General features: G+C 33.4%; 1 protein-coding gene across 2 annotated transcripts in view; it reads left to right on the top strand.

Moving 5' to 3' along the window:
* Positions 1 to 465: 465 nt before the first annotated feature.
* LOC117343023 overlaps positions 466 to 24,553 on the top strand; it is a 73,376-nt gene continuing 49,288 nt past the window's right edge. For both annotated transcript variants that reach the window (XM_033905347.1, XM_033905348.1), the window contains exons 1-3: positions 466 to 608; positions 9,765 to 9,838; positions 21,288 to 21,398. In XM_033905347.1, the coding sequence (XP_033761238.1) occupies positions 9,784 to 9,838; positions 21,288 to 21,398 (166 nt within the window). In that variant the 5' untranslated portion in view covers positions 466 to 608; positions 9,765 to 9,783. The remainder of the gene's footprint in view (positions 609 to 9,764; positions 9,839 to 21,287; positions 21,399 to 24,553) is intronic.

Raw genomic sequence — 24,553 nt, forward strand, 5'->3', positions numbered from 1 at the left:
TCATTGTGACAAACTGTTGTTTGAAACATATAGCCCGTTTGATTATAGTTTGCATACTTTGCGTTTTATTGAACACTCATATTCATATGTGTAATGTCAATTCATTAAAAAATAAATAGGTTTATCCAAAATCACATAATAAGTCAAAAATAGATAATGTATAAATAAATCGTGTATCATTGGTACATGGCACGAACCAATGATATCCACCTTTGAATATGCCTTACTATTTATAGTTGGGCTCGACTGAATGTTTTGTTCCTTAGAATATAAACATTATTCTATCTTTATTGAATACAAAAAGTATGTACAGGATTAAGCGATACTTTTGTAGCATATATTCATTATTTTTAATCTGAGAATATACTTATGATTCAGTTATGTAAACAATTTTACTGATATGATTTTCTAAATGACAGCATGTTTCTCAAAATAGATATGATACATTACCCGGATGTGACGTTGGCTCTTTTTTCATTTCGAAGAAATTGTAGTTTAGGTGGGGGTTCTTCGTGGACCTTCTACAATATCATCCTGTGCTACATTTTTGCAAGTTATGTGATGAATAGTTTTATCGGGATAGTCCTCCAAACACAGAGTCGGTAGAGGTAAGTGCTAGATTTGTTATATTCACTTGCAATTTATCAAAACTTACCATGTTAAGCTTAAAAGTTTATAAGTTGCCATGCGTAACTAACTCGTTACATATAAGGTGTAGAAGGGAATCTATGACGTAATAGTTTTCTAAGTGGTGTCCCTTTCTCTATGGATATATTCAACAATTACAAGTGATGTTCATGTTTTATGTAATAAATTGTGAAAACATTTTTCAGATGAATTTTTATACAGAAATTCAGGAGTAACTTGCACATAATCCACTACAGTTATATTGTATCATAAATTAAATATAACCTTTCGTCCATGTTGATATCAACTACATGATATGGATATATATCATTACTTAACAAAAGCAGGTGATACTCAGGTGTTTTTCTAAATTTTGCAAACATCTTTCATATCAATTTATATTTGCTTAATTACATTAAATGGCTTCATGAAGTACGTATGCTTGTCTTGCGTTAAGAAAAGCTCTGTATGAGCTATATGAATAATCAATTTGAGACATTTAAATATATGCATTGGAAATAAAGGTATATTTTTTGCGAATCAAATTAATTGAAAAATCAAAACAAGAGACGAACAATTACATCTACGGTATAATTAGTTTTAAGATAGTCATTCATTAATGTTTCATAAGAATTATTGATAGTGAAACTCAGTTCTGCGCTCTATCATCTATATATAGTTCGTGTAGACTAAGCTACGATCCGGTTGTTTTTTGTTTTGTTTTGTTTTTTGTTTTTTTTTTTTTTTTTTTTTTTTTTTTTTTTTTCGTATAAAAAACCGTCTGTGTACTCTTCATTTTGAAACATACTTATTTGACAAGAGACGTGAGGATTGGGCGCAACAGATCAACGCCGTTTCCTACAATTTATATATCAAATTGACAAAACGGCATAAAATGGTGACGACTAATGTAATTCTAACATTACAAACAGAAAAACGAAATGAGCATGCCGTTAACAGTTTCACAAAAGTAATATATTATCTGATACATTACTTGAAATACCTAGTGCTAGTCTTTATCATTTTTTGTACAATTCAACAAATATCATCGCAGAATTGCATAGATAGATCCGGAATACCAGATAATAGTATGTCTAGAGATATATCATTAACGTTATTCAAAGTCAGATTTCCAACCAGTGGAAATCTATGATGCGCATACAGCTGTACAAAAGACATTTTGACAAGAAATGATTGGCATATTCACAAAAAGATCCCTAGATATAGAGGGGGTTACACTATTGACTCTAAATAAATCGTACATTCTTTTACTGCATGTGTAACGAATTATCTAAGCACCTGTGAATGATGGCTAATGGGTTTACTGAATAATGCGGAACTTCTATTTATTTTATATAAACTTTCCATTTTCAGTTTTTAACATTAAAAAGCTTTATGTCAAACGTACATGTTATATAATGTAAAATTGAAATAACGAAAAATAACATAATTATTAAAATGTAATTCCGAATTAAAATCAATAAACCAAGGGCAATAAAATAAACAAAAATATAGCCATGCATGAAGACCATTTCAAAAGTACTGTAAGAGGATGATAACAATTAATCTTGTCTCTTGGTACTACAAATTCATATTGTTTTAGTCTTATTTTAAGTTTTCTAAATATTCTTATTTATTACATTTTTACCAGTGAAATATCAAAAATTATTCATTCTATGAATATGATAAAATGATACATGGTAAAATTTCATTGTAAAGTTCTCGTCCCTTGCCAGAACTATTTTATTGTATAACTATTTTTTTCATTTTCAAAACAAATAAATCTTTTATTCTAATTTACCTGAAGACCTATAGGTATTCAACTCTCTGAGTTTTGAATTTCATTCACACAAACTAATTTTATAATTGTTATCTAATAATATATTCTGACTTTTTGTGACTTTTTGGGTTTTGTCTTTTATATAACACTTTAATTACTTAAGTATGAAAATGATATTTCCTATGCATAAATGATTCATATCACAGGACTCAAACGAATTTGTAAATGTTAATGAATTTGTAAATTATTTATAAAAGATTATGAACAGTCCATGAGAGATATTTGATAAATATTCATGAATATTGTTGCACAAATCAAAACCTACCAATGCTCTTAAATGTTAAATGAACATTCATAAGTTTATGAATACCATCTAGCAGGGGCAGTGCATAGTGACAATTTAAATGCCCTCACTTGTCCGTGGTTCATTAACTTAAAGGTATCATTAATAAATATATCAGACTTGATTTGATTTCCTTAAATATTTTATTAGTAATACTTATTTTTACATATCACTACTATTTTACATATGTATGGATTTAATTTTTTGTGAAGTTAAATTGACATTATTGACAGTTAGATTCTATAAATATGATATTTTTCACTAGTGAAAAATATCACTTTTGCTGATTTGACCAATCAAATTAATTATTAGAAAATACCAAAATAATTGACCAATCAGAAAGCCCGACATACATGTCAGCACCTGGACAGGGGGAACGCTGTAGGCCTAGTTAGCATACGGGGTAGGTTTTTCGTTGATAAAAAATGTAATAAACAGAATATCTAACAGTATCTCCAGTAATACCAAAGATATTTCACTCATGTGGCTAATATTTTGATATTTTTTACTCGTGCTGCGCACTCGTGAAAAATATCAAAATATTAGCCCCACTCGTGAAATATATTTGGTATTACTGAAGACACTGTTAGATATCCTCTATATCTTTTATAACAAAATTTACATATTAAATATATTCCAGAGCAACCAGGTGATCACTATTTCCTAAAAAATTGTCACTTTCTTGTAGGTTAAAAGTCATCGACATATGTATTTCATATATATAACGTATGATGTTAAATGAGTGTTTCTGCCATATGAAATTTATGAAATTGAGCAAAGATTTTCTTAATGGGAAATGTATGAAAAAGTTTTTAAAAAAACTTCTATAAAAAAATAGAAATGAAAGTGAGAATCTGTTGAATGCATAACAGCATATAACCAGACTGATATTAAATTGTATTAGTTTACACTTCGGACGCCAAAAAGATATATATATAAATAAAAAAATAAATAAATAAATAAATAAAACAACTGAAACTACACGCTACAACAGCTATTTCAAGTGTGTCAGAACAAAGGGTCTCTATAATTTCACAATGGGTGAACACTCTTTAAAAACATTTACTAAAATCAATAAAACAAATCTGGTTATTAAGTCATAAGTATGTAGTTATCACTAGTAATACTACAACTACTTAGTAAATGAGAACATGTTGATCTTTCATTCCTTTGTTTGAATAATGAGCTGGGTTGCCCAGCTTCGAATAAAACATTTGGCAAGCCATAAAAACTTAAGTGTTTTGCTTACTTTTCATGCACACTACCGCAAAATATCAAAAGGAAAAAGTAGGTGAAAGTAAGCGATAAATATTCTGCCGATACAAAAAATCTCTTTGCGAATTAAGCCGGACGTAATTTGCCAGTCAGCAGTTAAGTCTATTTATCTTTTATAAAGTAATTTTGACATTTTTATATCCCTTTTTAAAAAAACAAAATACAACGGTACCAGTTACGTGAGTGACATTGCTGTGGCCATTACCTCTTATACCGATAGACTATCGGTGTGTATTCGTTGTATCCTAGATTTTCAATTTCCTTATTCGTTTTTTTGTTTTTTGGGTTTTTTTTTGTTTTTTGTTTTAGAAAACTTAAGTTTTCCTTTGTCTTTTTAATCCTTGAGAAATCATTCTGTGTTGAATGTCTATATTTTTATCTCTCGAATTCACTATCTACATGGTCATTATTTAGCGTATGACTATTGAATTTCGTGTGTATCCATGTGTGTCCGTATTCATATTGCTTTTTGACACTATGTCTTTGGGCATGTTTAAGATAGACAATCCATGAAAACTGGTCATAGGCATAAGCATCGTTAATACCAGATCAACATCTTTTGACTGCTACCTAGCCGTAATCTGGACAATATTTGTTTAGTTTTACTGGTATATACGGTACAGAATACTTTGAAATGGGTTAATCTTTAAATTAGATTTGGTATCAAGAAATCTACCAGCTAGTTTCTGCTCCTCACCCCCACTTCACTTCCTGCTTTTAGTAAATTGAAAGTGCAAAAATATTAAGACTTGCATGAAATATGCTTACCCTACGGCGGCTTGGAAAGGACATTACATAGCTTGATAAAAACATTTTCTATCTCGATCGATCGACTTAGTATCTCGATCGACCGACTTAATTATCTCGATCGATCGACTTATTATCTCGATCGATCGACTTAATTATCTCCTATTTCCTATGCATAAATGATTCATATCACAGGACTCAAACGAATTTGTAAATGTTAATGAATTTGTAAATTATTTATAAAAGATTATGAACAGTCCATGAGAGATATTTGATAAATCTAGCAGGGGCAGTGCATAGTGACAATTTAAATGCCCTCACTTGTCCGTGGTTCATTAACTTAAAGGTATCATTAATAAATATATCAGACTTGATTTTATTTCCTTAAATATTTTATTAGTAATACTTATTTTTACATATCACTACTATTTTACATATGTATGGATTTAATTTTTTGTGAAGTTTAATTGACATTATTGACAGTTAGATGCTGATAATTATTTTAGCTTTCAAGTCTTTGAAAATATTGTAGCAGGAACACAACGAATTTGATCTATTCAAATGGTGTATATCACACTTTTAATTCACCACGGTCACTTTCTGTATCAGGTTGATTGACATTATGACTGTCTCAATACATGCTTATTTATTGTAACTAGATTACTACTATATTTAATTGAATTGCCCCTTAATTACATATTACATTCCACTGAAAAAAGTGATGAATTACATTGAATTACCATTGTCCCATGCTAAATGAATATATATGTATATAGGTAAACTAGCTGGTAAAATAATGCATCAGCAGAAAAACTTTCTTGTTGATGCTGATATTTATGCAGGTATTTAAAAAAAAGGCATAAGATAACCCGTATTGATAGGTAACATAAATCGTGATGATAAGTAACATAAATTGTGATAAGTAACATAAATTGTGATGATAAGTAACATAAATTGTGATAAGTATAATAAATTGTGATAAGTAACATAAATTGTGATGATAAGTAACATACATTGTGATGATAAGTAACATAAATTGTGATAAGTATAATTAATTGTGATAAGTAACATAAATCGTGATGATAAGTAACATAAATCGTGATGATAAGTAACATAAATCGTGATGATAAGTAACACAAACTGTGATAAGTAACATAAATTGTGATGATAAGTAACACAAATTGTGATGATAAGTAACATAAATTGTGATGATAAGTAACATCAATTGTAATGATAAGTAACATAAATTGTGATGATAAGTAACATAAACTGTGATAAGTAACATAAATTGTGATGATAAGTAACATCAATTGTGATGATAAGTAACATACATTGTGATGATAATTAACATAAATTGTGATAAGTAACATAAATTGTGATGATAAGTAACATAAATTGTGATGATAAGTAACATCAATTGTGATGATAAGTAACATAAATTGTGATGATAATTAACATAAATTGTGATAAGTAACATAAATTATGATGATAAGTAACATAAATTGTGATGATAAGTAACATAAATTGTGATGATAAGTAACATAAATTGTGATAAGTAACATAAATTGTGAAGATAAGTAACATACATTGTGATAAGTAACATAAATTGTGATGATAAGTAACATAAATTGTGATAAGTAACATAAATTGTGATGATAAGTAACATAAATTGTGATGATAAGTAACATAAATTGTGATGATAAGTAATATAAATTGTGATGATAAGTAACATCAATTGTGATGATAAGTAACATAAATTGTGATAAGTAACATCAATTTTGATGATAAGTAACATCAATTGTGATGATAAGTAACATCAATTGTGATGATAAGTAACATAAATTGTGATGATAAGTAACATCAATTGTGATGATAAGTAACATAAATTGTGATGATAAGTAACATCAATTGTAATGATAAGTAACATAAATTGTGATGATAAGTAACATAAACTGTGATAAGTAACATAAATTGTGATGATAAGTAACATCAATTGTGATGATAAGTAACATCAATTGTGATGATAAGTAACATCAATTGTGATGATAAGTAACATAAATTGTGATAAGTAACATAAATTGTGATAAGTAACATCAATTGTGAAGATAAGTAACATCAATTGTAATGATAAGTAACATAAATTGTGATGATAAGTAACATACATTGTGATGATAAGTAACATTAATTGTGATGATAAGTAACATAAATTGTGATAAGTAACATCAATTGTGATAAGTAACATCAATTGTGATAAGTAACATAAATTGTGATAAGTAACATAAACTGTGATAAGTAACATAAATTGTGATGATAAGTAACATAAATCGTGATAAGTAACATAAATTATGATGATAAGTAACATAAATTGTGATGATAAGTAACATAAATTGTGATGATAAGTAACATCAATTGTGATGATAAGTAACATCAATTGTGATGATAAGTAACATAAATTGTGATAAGTAACATCAATTGTGAAGATAAGTAACATAAATTGTGATAAGTAACATAAATTGTGATAAGTAACATAAATTGTGATAAGTAACATAAATTGTGATGATAAGTGACATAAATTGTGATGATAAGTAACATAAATTGTGATGATAAGTAACATAAATTGTGATGATAAGTAACATCAATTGTGATGATAAGTAACATAAATTGTGATGATAAGTAACATCAATTGTGATGATAAGTAACATAAATTGTGATGATAAGTAACATACATTGTGATGATAAGTAACATCAATTGTGATGATAAGTAACATAAATTGTGATAAGTAACATCAATTGTGATGATAAGTAACATAAATTGTGATAAGTAACATCAATTGTGATGATAAGTAACATCAATTGTGATGATAAGTAACATACATTGTGATGATAAGTAACATCAATTGTGATAAGTAACATAAATTGTGATGATAAGTAACATCAATTGTGATGATAAGTAACATAAATTGTGATAAGTAACATAAATTGTGATAAGTAACATCAATTGTGATAAGTAACATAAATTGTGATGATAAGTAACATAAATTGTGATGATAAGTAACATAAATTGTGATGATAAGTAACATAAATTGTGATGATAAGTAACATCAATTGTGATGATAAGTAACATAAATTGTGATGATAAGTAACATAAATTGTGATGATAAGTAACATAAATTGTGATGATAAGTAACATCAATTGTGATGATAAGTAACATAAATTGTGATGATAAGTAACATCAATTGTGAATACATTGTACATCACAAAGATACCCTGATATGCACACATAGTAACAGATTATAAGAGTATAATGTAATTACTTAAAGTATCATGTTTATTTTATGATCACTGAAAATGCTATTTATATTATTTATATACATACATTATATAACTCTGACATTTAAGTGAAAAAAAGTCAAAATTGAGTGCAAGTTTGTTAAGGGCGATAATAACACTGTTCACCGAAGAATCAATTGCAATTCACCATTTGCCTCGAGTTTCTCGGGAAAATTGTGTTTTAGTCAGTGTTATATAGTATCTAGTCAATGCCATCGCATAGTTTGCATGTCCTGTCAGAAAAACACACCTTCTGCCCTCATTGAATGGTTATTAAGAGACGACAAACATTAAGATATCCTATTTCCTTTCCATGAAAATCGCCTTTGACACTACCCTGCGTTTGCCCTTTAATTGATTCGCCTTTGTGTGAAGGTCCTGGGAATAGAACTTAAACATCTATAATATTTGCAGTAAAACATGGTTTGCTCATTATCAGTATGATATGACAAGGCGGGTGGATTTAGGCACATGTCGCTCATGTCAGTGTTATTAAATTGATAGGGAAGAGAGAAAAACAATATTTAGAGATCAATATATGAATATAAACTTGTTCCTTATTGCAATAAAATATTTGATTTCATGTAACAATAAAATAAAAAATGAATGAAATGAACAAACATAATTGAATTAACTTTGAATAATTCCCCTAATCCTGTTCACTTTTTTAATGTTTACAGTCAGCAAATAGTTCTTCAAACGTATTTTACTTTGCCTCGAGAGGCCCTTATGTTTTGTTAATCGAGTTCAAGTCAACCTTTTAAATTCTGATAAAACTATAATTAATCAATATTGGTTTTATATATACTAGTGTAAAGTGTTGTCATAATAACGTTATCTAAGCAGGGTACAGTGACGCACTTAGCCCAAACCGGAATTTCGGTAGAATGCCCCGTCTTACCATCAGTTTTATAACGGAGAATTTGGTTGGCTCCTGTTCATATGAGGTAATATAAGGTCACATGACTGACCAGACACGTGACATAACATTGTTGAATATCCACGGTTGGCTCAAGTTTCAAGGTAATATGAGGTCGAATGGCGAGACGACAAACAATCACGGAAAAAATGATTAATATGTTAAGTGGATCAAGCACGTGACCTTAATATGATATAGAGGCGTTAAATATTGATAAAATAGTTACAAATTGATTATCTAGAATATGTGATGAACGGCGGATATAGAGGAGAAATACGGACACAAATAGTTTTATGATGATAAACAAAAGTATACAAAACAAATATCGCTGTAAGTAGCAAACGTTGATAAACATAATATTATTCTGTTAATGATTTTATGATGTGATTGATTCATTCTATCAAGTTAAGATTATTTTGGTCTGGTATCATTATATTTAAAGTTGTATTTCTCTTTAGAGAAGATGACATACGCTCGCAAAGATATATATTGAACAGCCGTAAATTATTCTTTGATGTGTTTAAAGTCATTTAGACCAAACTGATTTATCAATGCCCTGTTACATGTTTTATTTTGGTCCAATTAGATTATATTAAACGTTGTTAAATACGCACCTCTTTATGGTGGTACAGTGGACTTAAGTTTATTTGTATTTCCGTGCTATGATGTAACCGATAAAAGTTAAGTTAAGTAAATCATTGAGTTGTGCATTTCTCTGAATGTTTTGTACGTTCCTGCGCAGGTAGACTGCTGTTTGCTGTATGGGGGCATCTGTGTGTAAGTCGGTGAAGGTGAAATCAATTTCGACCGCTCACGGTAAGTTTTTGCCATTTTATATACAGATAATTTAGATACGTTCCTACTTATACATAGATTAGCAGTGGGCTTTGATTTCATATGATCTTCAACTCCCTCTTTGTTGTGTGATTGTTTTTTTCATATAATGATTCAAACCGCCATTAAACTCGAATTGAATTTCGCATGGACAAAAATTGTGTAGTGTTTACCTTAAGACATATCAAGAGCAGGTATCCAGGCAACAGTGATTTATTCGTTGATATGGAAACGTGGCTTTTAAAGTTTTAAAATGTTAACTTGTAAGACATGTATGCAAATGTACGCCAGTCGTATTTCACATAACTGCTCTGTATCATCTTACGTATATTTTGTGTCCGTCAATCTTGCATTTTTTGTCATAGATCATGTACCTGATAACACAGAATTGTCCTTATAGGCAAACACTATTACATTAGCTTTGAAGAAATACCTGTGTTTGACAAAAGCAAGAAAAACCTAATAAACATATCCTTATTTTCCATTTTCCGAAAAACGAAATGCATTTGATAGTTTTCTTATATATATATATAATATATCTAAATTTTGTTTAGTGATAAGATGTATTTTTACTCATACGGCGACACTTTGTCATTTAACATGATTGCTCGATATACCCAAGGTAATTAGAACCATTCTATAGGCAACCATTACACTGTTTACGAGACTAACAGGAGCACATGTACATGGAATATGCTTTAAAGACAATTTTACTGCAAGATATGTGAGAATTCATGTAATGAAAAATAACGAAGAATGCCGTATTAACGAAACCATAATTCCAACTCAAAATCGGCAGAAAGAGGTCAAGATATAAACATAAATATAGATTTGTACGGATAGATATACAATGACCTCCATAAATACCTACACACTTTACTAAAAATACTATTTTGAAATTAAGTCAATGTGATTCAATAGCTAAATATTGTAGTGTTTTGTTTGATAACTTCTTAGCATAATACTTCTATAGTCTATCAATTGTCTGAACGGGTATTGACGATAATATTCCTCAAAATGCAACATTTTATATAAACATTTTTTAAATATTGTGTCTTTTAAGACATTTGGCTTAATTGCGATAATTTAAAAAAAAAAAAAATATTGATTTAAGAGATCATTAGCTTTCTGAGATTGTTATTTTACAGCCGTGTGTAAACAAAACATTATTTTGAATGTTTTGATATCTTGAAAAATAAGTCACTCCATTGGTTGACCCTGCCTTGATCTTCATGGATGTCTGTTATATTCTTGCCAGAATATACTGACAAATACTGACAGATACTGACAAATGAATAAGCTTCTAAAAATTGCAACAGGTAAGCTGTTTTTGACCTTATAACACCCCACAAAAGATTTATGGCAGTTATTGATCGAGAAGCGTGTGTACCTTGTAGCCGGTTACCACTAAAATATCAGTGTATTGCAGTGTGTTGTATACGGAAGGTTCTCAACTGTGCATGGGTGTATGAAATTCGTCATAAAGTGTTTGCACCTCGTGTGTGTGAACTATTGGAGATTAACTGTCATAACAATGCATTTAAATACCAGCTGACATGTCAAATCATGTAAGATTATATCGCTGGTATATAAACGGGTTGATAGGAAGATTCTGAAAAAATTGTCATATTCCGCACATATTTCATTTTTTGTATTTTAATGGATATACTTGAGTAGCGGTGTGATGTCTCCCATACAGAATAATTCGAGCAATTTATTCATGGTAACTTAAGTCTCCTTAAAATAGCCCAGGGTCATCTACTCAAAGAATGGTTCATCAAACACATTAATACATAAATACAGTGTCTCTAACGTCACGGTATATATGTACAAATACAGTGTCTCTAATGTCACGGTATATATGTGTACAAATACAGTGTCTCTAATGTCACGGTATATATGTGTATAAATACAGTGTCTCTTATGTCACGGTATATATGTGTATAAATATTGTCTCTAATGTCACGGTATATATGTACAAATACAGTGTCTCTAATGTCACGGTATATATGTGGTGTCTCTAATGCCACGGTATATATGTGTACAAATACAGTGTCTCTAATGTCACGGTATATATGTGTATAAATATAGTGTCTCTAATGTCACGGTATATATATATGTTTATCCTGCAACTGCCACCGCATTGTCGGAATACACCCACCGTATATATTTTTGCTGTATACGGCAGTGACGGAAAACAGCTGTATTTTGGAATCTTAGCACGTGCGTCAGTTCGACTGACCTACTTCAAAGTGAAACTACGTTTAAAAGGCGAACATATTTCTGTCATTTTTGACACCGTTTCACTTCAAAATGATAATTTTTGATGATTATTTTTATGACTGTTGCAGGATAAATAGAATACATGGTCAGTGTCTTAAAATATAAGCTGTATTTTTGGCTCGGGACAGAAAGACAAAAGTGGCTCGCCAAGGCTCGCCACTTTTGTCTTTCTTTACCCTCGCCAAAATACAGCTTATATTTTAAGACACTGACCATGTATTCTCTATGTACAAATACAGTGTCTCTAATGTCACGGTATCTAAGTGTACAACTACAGTGTCTCTAATGTCACGGTATCTAAGTGTACAACTACAGTGTCTCTAATGTCACGGTATATATGTGTACAAAGACAGTGTCTCTAATGTCACAGTATATATGTAAAAATACAGTGTCTCTAATGTCACCGTATATATGTACAAATACAGAGTCTCTAATGTCACGGTATATATGTGTATAAATACAGTGTCTCTAATGTCACGGTATATATATGTACAAATACAGTGTCTCTAATGTCACGGTATATATGTGTATAAATACAGTGTCTCTAGTGTCACGGTATATATGTACAAATACAGTGTCTCTGATGTCACGGTATATATGTGTATAAATACAGTGTCTCTAATGTCACGGTATATATGTACAAATACAGTGTCTCTATTGTCACGGTATATATATGTACAAATACAGTGTCTCTAATGTCACGGTATATATGTGTATAAATACAGTGTCTCTGATGTCACGGTATATATGTGTACAAATACAGTGTCTCTGATGTCACGGTATATATGTGTACAAATACAGTGTCTCTAATGTCACAGTATATATATGTACAAATACAGTGTCTCTTATGTCACGGTATATATGTGTATAAATACAGTGTATCTAATGTCACGATATATATATGTACAAATACAGTGTCTCTAACGTCACAGTATATATGTGTACAAATACAGTGTCTTTAATGTCACAGTATATATCTACAAATACAGTGTCTCTAATGTCACAGTATATATGTGTACAAATACAGTGTCTCTAATGTCACAGTATATATGTACAAATACAGTGTCTCTAATGTCACGGTATATATGTGTATAAATACAGTGTCTCTAATGTCACAGTATATATGTACAAATACAGTGTCTCTAATGTCACGGTATATATATGTACAAATACAGTGTCTCTAATGTCACAGTATATATGTGTACAAATACAGTGTCTCTAATGTCACGGTATATATATGTACAAATACAGTGTCTCTAATGTCACAGTATATATGTGTATAAATACAGTGTCTCTTATGTCACAGTATATATGTACAAATACAGTGTCTCTAATGTCACGGTATATATGTACAAATACAATGTCTCTAATGTCACGGTATATATATGTACAAATACAGTGTCTCTAATGTCACGGTATATATGTACAAATACAGTGTCTCTGATGTCACGGTATATATGTGTACAAATACAGTGTCTCTAATGTCACAGTATATATGTGTACAAATACAGTGTCTCTAATGTCACAGTATATATCTACAAACACAGTGTCTCTAATGTCACAGTATATATGTGTACAAATACAGTGTCTCTAATGTCACAGTAAATATGTGTACAAATACAGTGTCTCTAATGTCACAGTATATATGTGTACAAATACAGTGTCTCTAATGTCACGGTATATATGTGTATAAATACAGTGTCTCTAATGTCACGGTATATATGTGTATTAATACAGTGTCTCTAATGTCACGGTATATATGTGTACAAATACAGTGTCTCTAATGTCACGGTATATATGTGTATAAATACAGTGTCTCTAATGTCACGGTATATATGTGTATTAATACAGTGTCTCTAATGTCACGGTATATATGTGTACAAATACAGTGTCTCTTATGTCACAGTATATATGTACAAATACAGTGTCTCTAATGTCACGGTATATATGTACAGATACAGTGTCTCTAATGTCACGGTTTATAATTGTACAAATACAGTGTCTCTAATGTCACAGTATATATGTACAAATGCAGTGTCTCTAATGTCACGGTTTATAATTGTACAAATACAGTGTCTCTAACGTCACTCTTCATAAGTGACAATTATAATTTCACTTGTGCCATGCACATAATTATACCAAAAAATAATGTTATTGTTTATGTCACCATATATAAGTGTACACATGTGGTGTATATTATGTCACGGTCCATAAGTGTATATTGAATTATTTTTCCTACCTGTTACAATGTACCCGACATTAAGACATCCCATAAGGTAAAATCGCTAGATTTGTTTTCTCATCTTTTTCTGTCTAAAAAACGCCATTTCGAATATGCGCACCTACATGTATTTGTTATATCAATAATTATTCACTGATTTTCCTCCTGATCCATCCCATCTCCCACTCCAACATGTTTATGTTATGTCTAGTATTCTCTGTATCCCTTTTTGCACAAACTATTCCCTCTCCATTGTCCACATTCCCCTACCCCTCCCCTGTCACTCTCCTCCCAGATGGCTTGCCGTTCTTATTTATATGCAGTACGTTTCCTGGTATTGTTGAACTCGTCATTCCAGCACGTTTGGTATTAATCCCAAATTCTGGTGTTACCTAGCCAATGCCTGACTGTCTTCTTATGCATCGTGCTCGGATAGGCGCGTTCAACCAACACTCTCAATCTGTACATCTTAAAACATTTATCAGCGTGCTTGATATCCTTTGTATAAGTCTGATGTTGTGTATAATTTGTCCTATAGTGATGAACATATATTCTAACATTCTGTCTTTAGGTACCTTTTCAGAGAGACATTCTCCCGCGCTTTTGCTATTTGTCGATTCATTACCATTTTCTATTTCTGTTCTCCATGTAGTACTTTATGTTATAATGAAAGTATACTTGTCAGGCGATATTGAATGTAACCCTGGCCCATTAAATGATACCACTGATTCTTCCTTAGAATCAAATATAAATGAATGTTTAGATTATAGCAAATACTCATTTGTCCATCTAAATGTTCAAAGTTTGAAGCAAAAGATTGATATTCTTTATACCGAATTATTCAGCCATACAATTTTATCGTTTACTGAGACATGGTTAACACCCAGTGATATAGGCTCCCAAGATTTATGTTTTCCTGGATTTTCTTACCCTTTTACTTCTGTAAGACCCGACAGAAATGGTGGAGGTGTTTCTATTTACGTTAAAGATTATATACCGGCAATACGTAGACCTGATCTTGAGATACAGACTATTGAATGCGTGTGGCTCGAAATTACTCTTTCTGGTAAAAAAATTCTCTATTGCACTTTTTATCGCCCCCCTAACTCACCTGCACAATCATGGGACCATATTGCCCAGTCTATAGACCTGGCACACAGCTGCGGAATTCCAAACATTATAGTAACTGGTGACTTTAATGCAAATTTGCTTTCTAATTCTAGCCAATCTGACAAATTAAGACAACTACTCCTAACTTGTAATCTCACGCAAACTGTAAGCACGGCCACATTTTTTACTGAAACATCCTCCTCCCTTCTTGACATTGTCTGCGTTAGTAATAAAAACCTTATCGACAAATGTATTGTAGGTGAGAGTTTCTTAGATCAACCCATCAGGTATCACTGCCCCACTTACTTTACTCTCAGCATTTCTATTACTCAGGGACAATGTTTTCAGCGACATATATGGTTATACAAATACGGCAATTACGATCTTTACAGACAACGACTTTCCCTTATCGATTTCGACACTTTGACGAGTACTGACGACATAGACAAATTCGTGAACGACTTCACGGATATCCTTCTTTCAACAGCTAAGTCATGTATTCCGAACAAATTTATCACTGTCAGATCGAGTGATCCACCATGGATGACCAACGAAATAAGAAAATTGATACGTAAAAGACGACGGGTACACAATAAGGCAAAAATGACAAATAGAGCAAATTACTGGACAAAATTTAGACATATCAGAAACACTTGCATAAACACCATACGTCAATCCAAGCGGAAATACTTTGAGAAGTTATGTGAACAACTTCATGTTTCCCACTTTGAAGACTCCAAACAATGGTGGAGATCTATAAAGGCCTTTTTACCAAATTCTGGAAAATGCCCTATCCCTCCTATCTCTCACAATAATTTAATATTTGACGATGACATGGACAAAGCCAATATCTTTAACGACCATTTTTGTTCCCAGGCTAACGTTGACGACTCTAATATTCAGCTTCCACACATACCTTTCGTAAATGACAAGCGTCTAGATGACATAAACATTTCTCCTAGAGACGTCAGTGACATCATAAACACTCTTGACTGTTCTAAAGCTGTTGGACCTGACCTTATTAATGCAAGGTTATTAAAAGAGGCAGTGAATATTATTAGTTCCCCATTGAGTAAAATATTCAATAAATCCTTAACTTCTTCTATTTTCCCTACACTCTGGAAACAGGCAAATGTAACACCTGTTTTTAAGAAAGGTGATAAATCATCTCCATCGAATTACAGACCTATATCCCTACTTTCTATAATTGGTAAACTTATGGAAAGATGTGTCTTCAAATACGTATACAACTTTCTTCTTGAAAATTCTCTTCTATCACCACATCAGTCTGGCTTTAGAACTGGAGACTCGCCCCAAAACCAACTTCTCTCTATCATTCATGACATTACATCAGCGTTAGACATAGGCAAAGATATCCGTATGGTCTTCTGAGATATCAGCAAGGCCTTCGATAGAGTTTGGTACCGTGGTTTAGTTTTAAAATTATCTTGTTTTGGCATTAGTGGAAATTTATTGAAATGGTTTAAACATTACCTATCACATCGTACCCAGAGAACTGTTATAAATGGTAAAAAGTAAAATTGGCGTAATATATCAGCTGGTGTACCACAAGGATCAATTTTAGGCCCTTTGATGTTCTTGATTTATATTAACGATATAGTAAATGATATAGAGGCCATTATTAAACTATTCGCTGATGACACTTCACTGTACACATTTGTTGACACTCCAGCAACAAGTGCAGATCTTATCAATAAAGACCTCGTTAAAATTTATTCTTGGTCAAAAAGATGGCTAGTTAATTTTAATCCTCAAAAAACCGAAAGTGTAACAATCAGTAGAAAAGGCATGCGTGTAGCTCATCCTCCGCTCTACATGAACAACATTCCTATTAATGAAGTTAGTCTCCACAAACATCTCGGTGTGTACATATCTGACAACGGCTCATGGAAAGACCATGTTCATTATGTAATTGACAAAGCATTCTCCAAGTTTAATCTCCTAAGGAAATTCAAATTTTCTCTTGACCGGCAATCACTTCAAACTCTGTATTTTTCCTTCATTCGTCCAGTTTTAGAATACGCCGACATTGTGTGGGATAATCTTACAGTAGCCCATACAAATATTTTAGAAAGCTTAAATCTAGAGGCCGCTAGAATTGTAACGGGAGGGACAAAGCTTACGAGTAGATCTATGTTGTACAACGAAACGGGGTGGGAAACTCTTGAAAAAAGACGTCAGACTCATAAACTTATACAGTTTCATAAAATGGTTCATAGTATGGTTCCCACTTTCTTAAAAGACATCCTCCCAAATAGAAATTCCGATGTGCATACTCACGCTACTAGAGACGGAGGAAATTTTCGTCCTCTTCTTTGTCATACTTCTTTGTTTCAGAATTCTTTCATTCCCTCTGTCTTAAAATGTTGGAACTCTCTTCCGTCTGATGTAAAAACGAATCCGTCATTGCGAAAACTTAAGAAACACTTGCATGAACCTTCCACCAAGTACCATTATATTTCTCCTCTGGAAGCAGACAAGGTCAGATCCTCCATGAGAGACTAAGAATGGAATGTAGCTCCCTAAATAGCCACCTTTACTCGAAAGAATGCGGGCTATCGAATGAAACAAATTTCCACTATCTTTTGCGATGCCCACTATACGTAAATCTCCGAACGACATACTTCAATCAGATCAATCAGTATCATTTAACTGAAAGGTTGTTACTATTTGGAGATGAAAACCTCTCTTTCGAAGAAAATAAGGAATTGTTTACATGTATCCAAAAGTTTATAATTGATACTAAACGCTTTTGATTTCTTACATAATATGTTCGTTACTTTCATCACTTTGGAAATTACTACCTCAGAGAAAATCATAATCATGAAAGATTTGATGTAGTTAAATTAAGCTGGCAAGCCCACTGCACTTTCACCTAACCCCTCCTCCCTGCACACCCTCCCCTTCTAGTTAAAAATATTAAGGATAATATATGATCATATCTTCTTTCTTTTTTCTTTTCTCTCTCTCTTTCTCAGATTTCGCTTATTGCTGTCCATCTCAATAATGTAAATTCCAATTGAAAGAAGTGGACTAGTATAAGCTTTCAAGCTTGTTTCCATATCCTGTTTCTGTTTGTTGTTGTTACTAAAATGCTGTCATATACTCTACCAAAAGAAACGAAATAAAGTTTACATCAAACACATTAATAAAATACGAACGCTAATGACGTAGTAGTAATATTGCTACGTCATCAATAAGTAGACATATTTAATAATGAATATTCATGAATACAATGTAATATTTATGTGATCATGTATAGGCTAGTGACTATAGTTAATATTTTTCCATACCTCTCCTGTTACATAAGTTACCTGTTACAATTTTGGGTATTTTCTTACATATTGATAGATTTTCACAAATGTTTCATATAATTTTGTTGGTTTTTAGTCTTTATTAACGCAACAGTTACTATCATTTGTATTTTTTCAATAAAAAAACCCACTTTATCGTAAAAAAAAAGTTGTAGCTTATAGCTTTATATTTCGGTTAATGTCTGGTTTTATTAACCTTAAACGAATAATTCCCCTCTTGAAATATATCCTCGTAACAAACATGTCAATGTGACATACTCTTATATAGATCCTTTTATACATTATTTTGCCAATCCTATTCAAATTTTTGCTCATTTAGGCTTTGTCTACATATAAATAGTATTTTCAAAGGTCCAATAGTTCTTTTATGCACACAACCGACATGTTTTCTGATCAGATACAGTCCTACACAAACTTACATCGTACTTCTCACAAAAGTCACGTCCTTGATCTGTTAGTCATTGTGTATTGCGTGTTTTACTCGATCTGTACCCCTTTACAGCTATTTCCAAAGACATATATAGATATATATATGTCTCTGCTATTACTACCCGTAAAACTGTATTCGAGAATACGCTGCGCTTGAATGAGTTCCTACATATCAAAGCCTTAAGAGAAAAGAACTGTTTCAACACAAATAGCATATCACAAGACGAATCATCTCAATGTGTCACGTGTACAAATAATGCATTACCATACGCTTAATATGTTTGCCGTAATATGTGTCAGTCGGTCATTCGATATCCGGGACAATCGCTGACCGATATCCTACAATAAATTTTGCTACTCTAACTACGCTACTGGTAGACATAACGTATGATATATGTCAAAGGATTTATAACTGTAACTGACTTTAAACAAGTGGTTTTGGTTGTTGTATTGGCTTATGTTGACTCAAAACTAGTTCTTATTTTGAGAATGTGACTCGAATTACAGATGAATCTGTATGGCACTCCATATACTTTATACTGACACTGGAATGTCATGGTACAGACACAGTGATAAAATATCTCCCTGTCCATTATACTGACACTGGAATGTCATGGTACATACACAGTGGTAAGATATCTCCCACTGTCGATCATACTGACACTGGAATGTCATGGTACAGACACAGTGGTAAGATATCTCTCTGTCCATTATACTGACACAGGAATGTCATGGTACAGACACAGTGGTAAGATATCTCTCCGTGTCCATTATACTGACACTGGAATGTCATGGTACAGACACAGTGGTAAGATATCTCTCCCTGTCCATTATACTGACACAGGAATGTCATGGTACAGACACAGTGGTAAGATATCTCTCCCTGTCCATTATACTGACACAGGAATGTCATGGTACAGACACAGTGGTAAGATATCTCTCCCTGTCTATTATACTGACATTGGAATGTCATGGTACAGACACAGTGGTAAGATATCTCTCCCTGTCCATTATACTGACACTGGAATGTCATGGTACAGACATAGTGGTAAGATATCTCTGTCCATTATACTGACACTGGAATGTCACGGTACAGACACAGTGGTAATATATATCTCCCTGTCCATTATACTGACACTGGAATGTCATGGTACAGACACAGTGGTAAGATATCTCTGTCCATTATACTGACACTGGAATGTCATGGTACAGACACAGTGGTAAGATATCTCTCCATGTCCATAATACTGACACTGGAATGTCATGGTACAGACACAGTGGTAAGATATCTCTCCCTGTCCATTATACTGACACAGGAATGTCATGGTACAGACACAGTGGTAAGATATCTCTCCCTGTCTATTATACTGACACTGGAATGTCATGGTACAGACACAGTGGTAAGATATCTCTCCCTGTCCATTATACTGACACAGGAATGTCATGGTACAGACACAGTGGTAAGATATCTCCCCCTGTCCATTATACTGACACTGGAATGTCATGGTACAGACACAGTGGTAAGATATCTCTCCATGTCCATTATACTGACACTGGAATGTCATGGTACAGACACAGTGGTAAGATATCTCTCCCTGTCTATTATACCGACACTGGAATGTCATGGTACAGACACAGTGGTAAGATATCTCCCTGTCCATTATACTGACACTGGAATATCATGGTACAGACACAGTGGTAAGATACCTCTCCCTGTCCATTATACCGACACTGGAATGTCATGGTACAGACACAGTGGTAAAATATATCTCCCTGTCCATTATACTGACACTGGAATGTCATCGAACAGGCAAAGTGGTAAGATTTCTTTTCGTATCTATTATACTAACACTGTATGAGGCTGTAAGAAACATCTTGTGTTAATTTCCGAGCTTCCAAAACACTTCATGTTTCGTCCGTCAAAAAATCCTAAACAATTAATTTTGTTGATTTATCACATACCATTATACATGTACGATTTGTTCCAGATATCGTATCAAAAGAAACCTTAAAAGGCGTTTTGCTATTGATTTTCTTGTATCATTTTTTACAGAGTCTTGTAGTCGGGATGGAGCTGAGCTTGTCGGTGTGACTCGTGAACCTGTAGAACATGTGTATGTAGAACATGGATTAACGACAGATGCCAGGGGAGCCAGGAAAACAGGTAGCTACCATTTATATTATATATCCATCACTGTTAAGTCGGCACACTTACGTAAACTCCGATAGGAAATGCCTTAGGGATATCAGATGAACATTTAGATGCCATTTATATTATTCATTACCATTAACTCGGCACCACTCACGTAAAAGACGAGACTTCCCGAGAATTCAAACTCCAATAGTAAATACCTTAAGGATGTCAAGAGAACATGTATATACCATCTATATTATACATAACTGTTAACTTGGCACCACTAACGTAAAAGACGAGATTTCCCGAGAATTCAAACTCCGATAGGAAATACCATACCTTTACATCAATGATTAACAGGAAATAAATATCATAATAGAATGCATAGTAATGAATGACAATTAACATTGAACAATGAAAATGATAATGAAGAGCTTCTCAGATACAGAAAGTTGTGGTAGTTTTGCAGTGTTCTTTCTGGATTCCTGCACGTTTTGTTAAGAATTTAACTGAGAACATAACATGAGTCGGCTGAAATGAGTCCAAGAAGAACATAACAGTAGGGTGTAATGAGTCTAAGAGGAACGTAACAACAGTAGGGTGTAATGAGTCTAAGAGGAACGTAACAACAGTAGGGTGTAACGAGTCTAACACTAACGTAACAACAGTAGGGTGTAATGAGTCTAAGATGAACGTAACAACAGTAGGGTGTAATGAGTCTAAGAGGAACGTAACAACAGTAGGGTGTAATGAGTCTAAGAGGAACCTAACAACAGTGGGGTGTAACGAGTCTAACACTAACGTAACAACAGTAGGGTGTAATGAGTCTAACACTAACGTAACAACAGTAGGGTGTAATGAGTCTAACACTAACGTAACAACAGTAGGGTGTAATGAGTCTAAGAGGAACGTAACAACGGTGGGGTGTAATGAGTCTAGGAGGAACGTAACAACAGTAGGGTGTAATGAGTCTAAGAGGAACGTAACAACAGTAGGGTGTAATGAGTCTAAGAGGAACGTAACAACAGTAGGGTGTAATGAGTCTAACACTAACGTAACAACAGTAGGGTGTAATGAGTCTAAGAGGAACGTAACAACGGTGGGGTGTAATGAGTCTAGGAGGAACGTAACAACAGTAGGGTGTAATGAGTCTAAGAGGAACGTAACAACAGTAGGGTGTAATGAGTCTAAGATGAACGTAACAACAGTAGGGTGTAATGAGTCTGAGAGGAACGTAACAACAGTAGGGTGTATTGAGTCTAAGTGGAACGTAACAACAGTAGGGTGTAATGAGTCTAAGAGGAACGTAACAACAGTAGGGTGTAATGAGTCTAAGAGGAACGTAACAACAGTAGGGTGTAATGAGTCTAAGAGGAACGTAACAACAGTAGGGTGTAATGAGTCTAACACTAACGTAACAACAGTAGGGTGTAATGAGTCTGAGAGGAACGTAACAACAGTAGGGTGTAATGAGTCTAAGAGGAACGTAACAACAGTAGGGTGTAATGAGTCTAAGAGGAACGTAACAACAGTAGGGTGTAATGAGTCTAACACGAACGTAACAACAGTAGGGTGTAATGAGTCTAACACTAACGTAACAACAGTAGGGTGTAACGAGTCTAACACTAACGTAACAACAGTAGGGTGTAACGAGTCTAACACTAACGTAACAACAGTAGGGTGTAATGAGTCTAAGAGGAACCTAACAACAGTAGGGTGTAATAAGTCTAGGAGGAACGTAACAACAGTAGGGTGTAACGACTCTAAGAGGAACGTAACAACAGTAGGGTGTAATGAGTCTAAGAGGAACGTAACAACAGTAGGGTGTAATGAGTCTAACACTAACGTAACAACAGTAGGGTGTAATGAGTCTGAGAGGAACGTAACAACAGTAGGGTGTAATGAGTCTAAGAGGAACGTAACAACAGTAGGGTGTAATGAGTCTAACACTAACGTAACAACAGTAGGGTGTAATGAGTCTGAGAGGAACGTAACAACAGTAAGGTGTAATGAGTCTAAGAGGAACGTAACAACAGTAAGGTGTAATGAGTCTAAGAGGAACGTAACAACAGTAGGGTGTAATGAGTCTAAGAGGAACGTAACAACAGTAGGGTGTAATGAGTCTAAGAGGAACGTAACAACAGTAGGGTGTAATGAGTCTAAGAGGAACCTAACAACAGTAGGGTGTAATGAGTCTAAGAGGAACGTAACAACAGTAGGGTGTAATGAGTCTAAGAGTAACGTAACAACAGTAGGGTGTAACGAGTCTAACACTAACGTAACAACAGTAGGGTGTAATGAGTCTAAGAGGAACGTAACAACAGTAGGGTGTAATGAGTCTAAGAGGAACGTAACAACAGTAGGGTGTAATGAGTCTAAGAGGAACGTAACAACAGTAGGGTGTAATGAGTCTAAGAGGAACGTAACAACAGTAGGGTGTAATGAGTCTAAGAGTAACGTAACAACAGTAGGGTGTAATGAGTCTAAGAGGAACGTAACAACAGTAGGGTGTAATGAGTCTAAGAGGAACATAACAACAGTAGGGTGTAATGAGTCTAAGAGGAACGTAACAACAGTAGGGTGTAATGAGTCTAAGAGGAACGTAACAACAGTAGGGTGTAATGAGTCTAAGAGGAACGTAACAACAATAGGGTGTAACGAGTCTAACACTAACGTAACAACAGTAGCTTGTAATGAGTCTAGGAGGAACCTAACAACAGTAGGGTGTAATGAGTCTAAGAGGAACGTAACAACAGTAGGGTGTAATGAGTCTAGGAGGAACATAACAACAGTAGGGTGTAATGAGTCTAGGAGGAACGTAACAACAGTAGGGTGTAATGAGTCTAAGAGGAACCTAACAACAGTAGGGTGTAATGAGTCTAAGAGGAATGTAACAACAGTAAGGTGTAACGAGTCTAACACTAACGTAACAACAGTAGAGTGAAATGAGTCTAAGAGGAACGTAACAACAGTAGGGTGTAATGAGTCTAGGAGGAACGTAACAACAGTAGGGTGTAATGAGTCTAAGAGGAACCTAACAACAGTAGGGTGTAATGAGTCTAGGAGGAACGTAACAACAGTAGGGTGTAATGAGTCTAGGAGGAACGTAACAACAGTAGGGTGTAATGAGTCTAAGAGGAACGTAACAACAGTCGGGTGTAGTTTCATAGGCATAATTCGGCCGA

This window comes from Pecten maximus, chromosome 14 (assembly GCF_902652985.1).
Source record: "Pecten maximus chromosome 14, xPecMax1.1, whole genome shotgun sequence".
Lineage (NCBI taxonomy): Eukaryota > Metazoa > Mollusca > Bivalvia > Pectinida > Pectinidae > Pecten > Pecten maximus.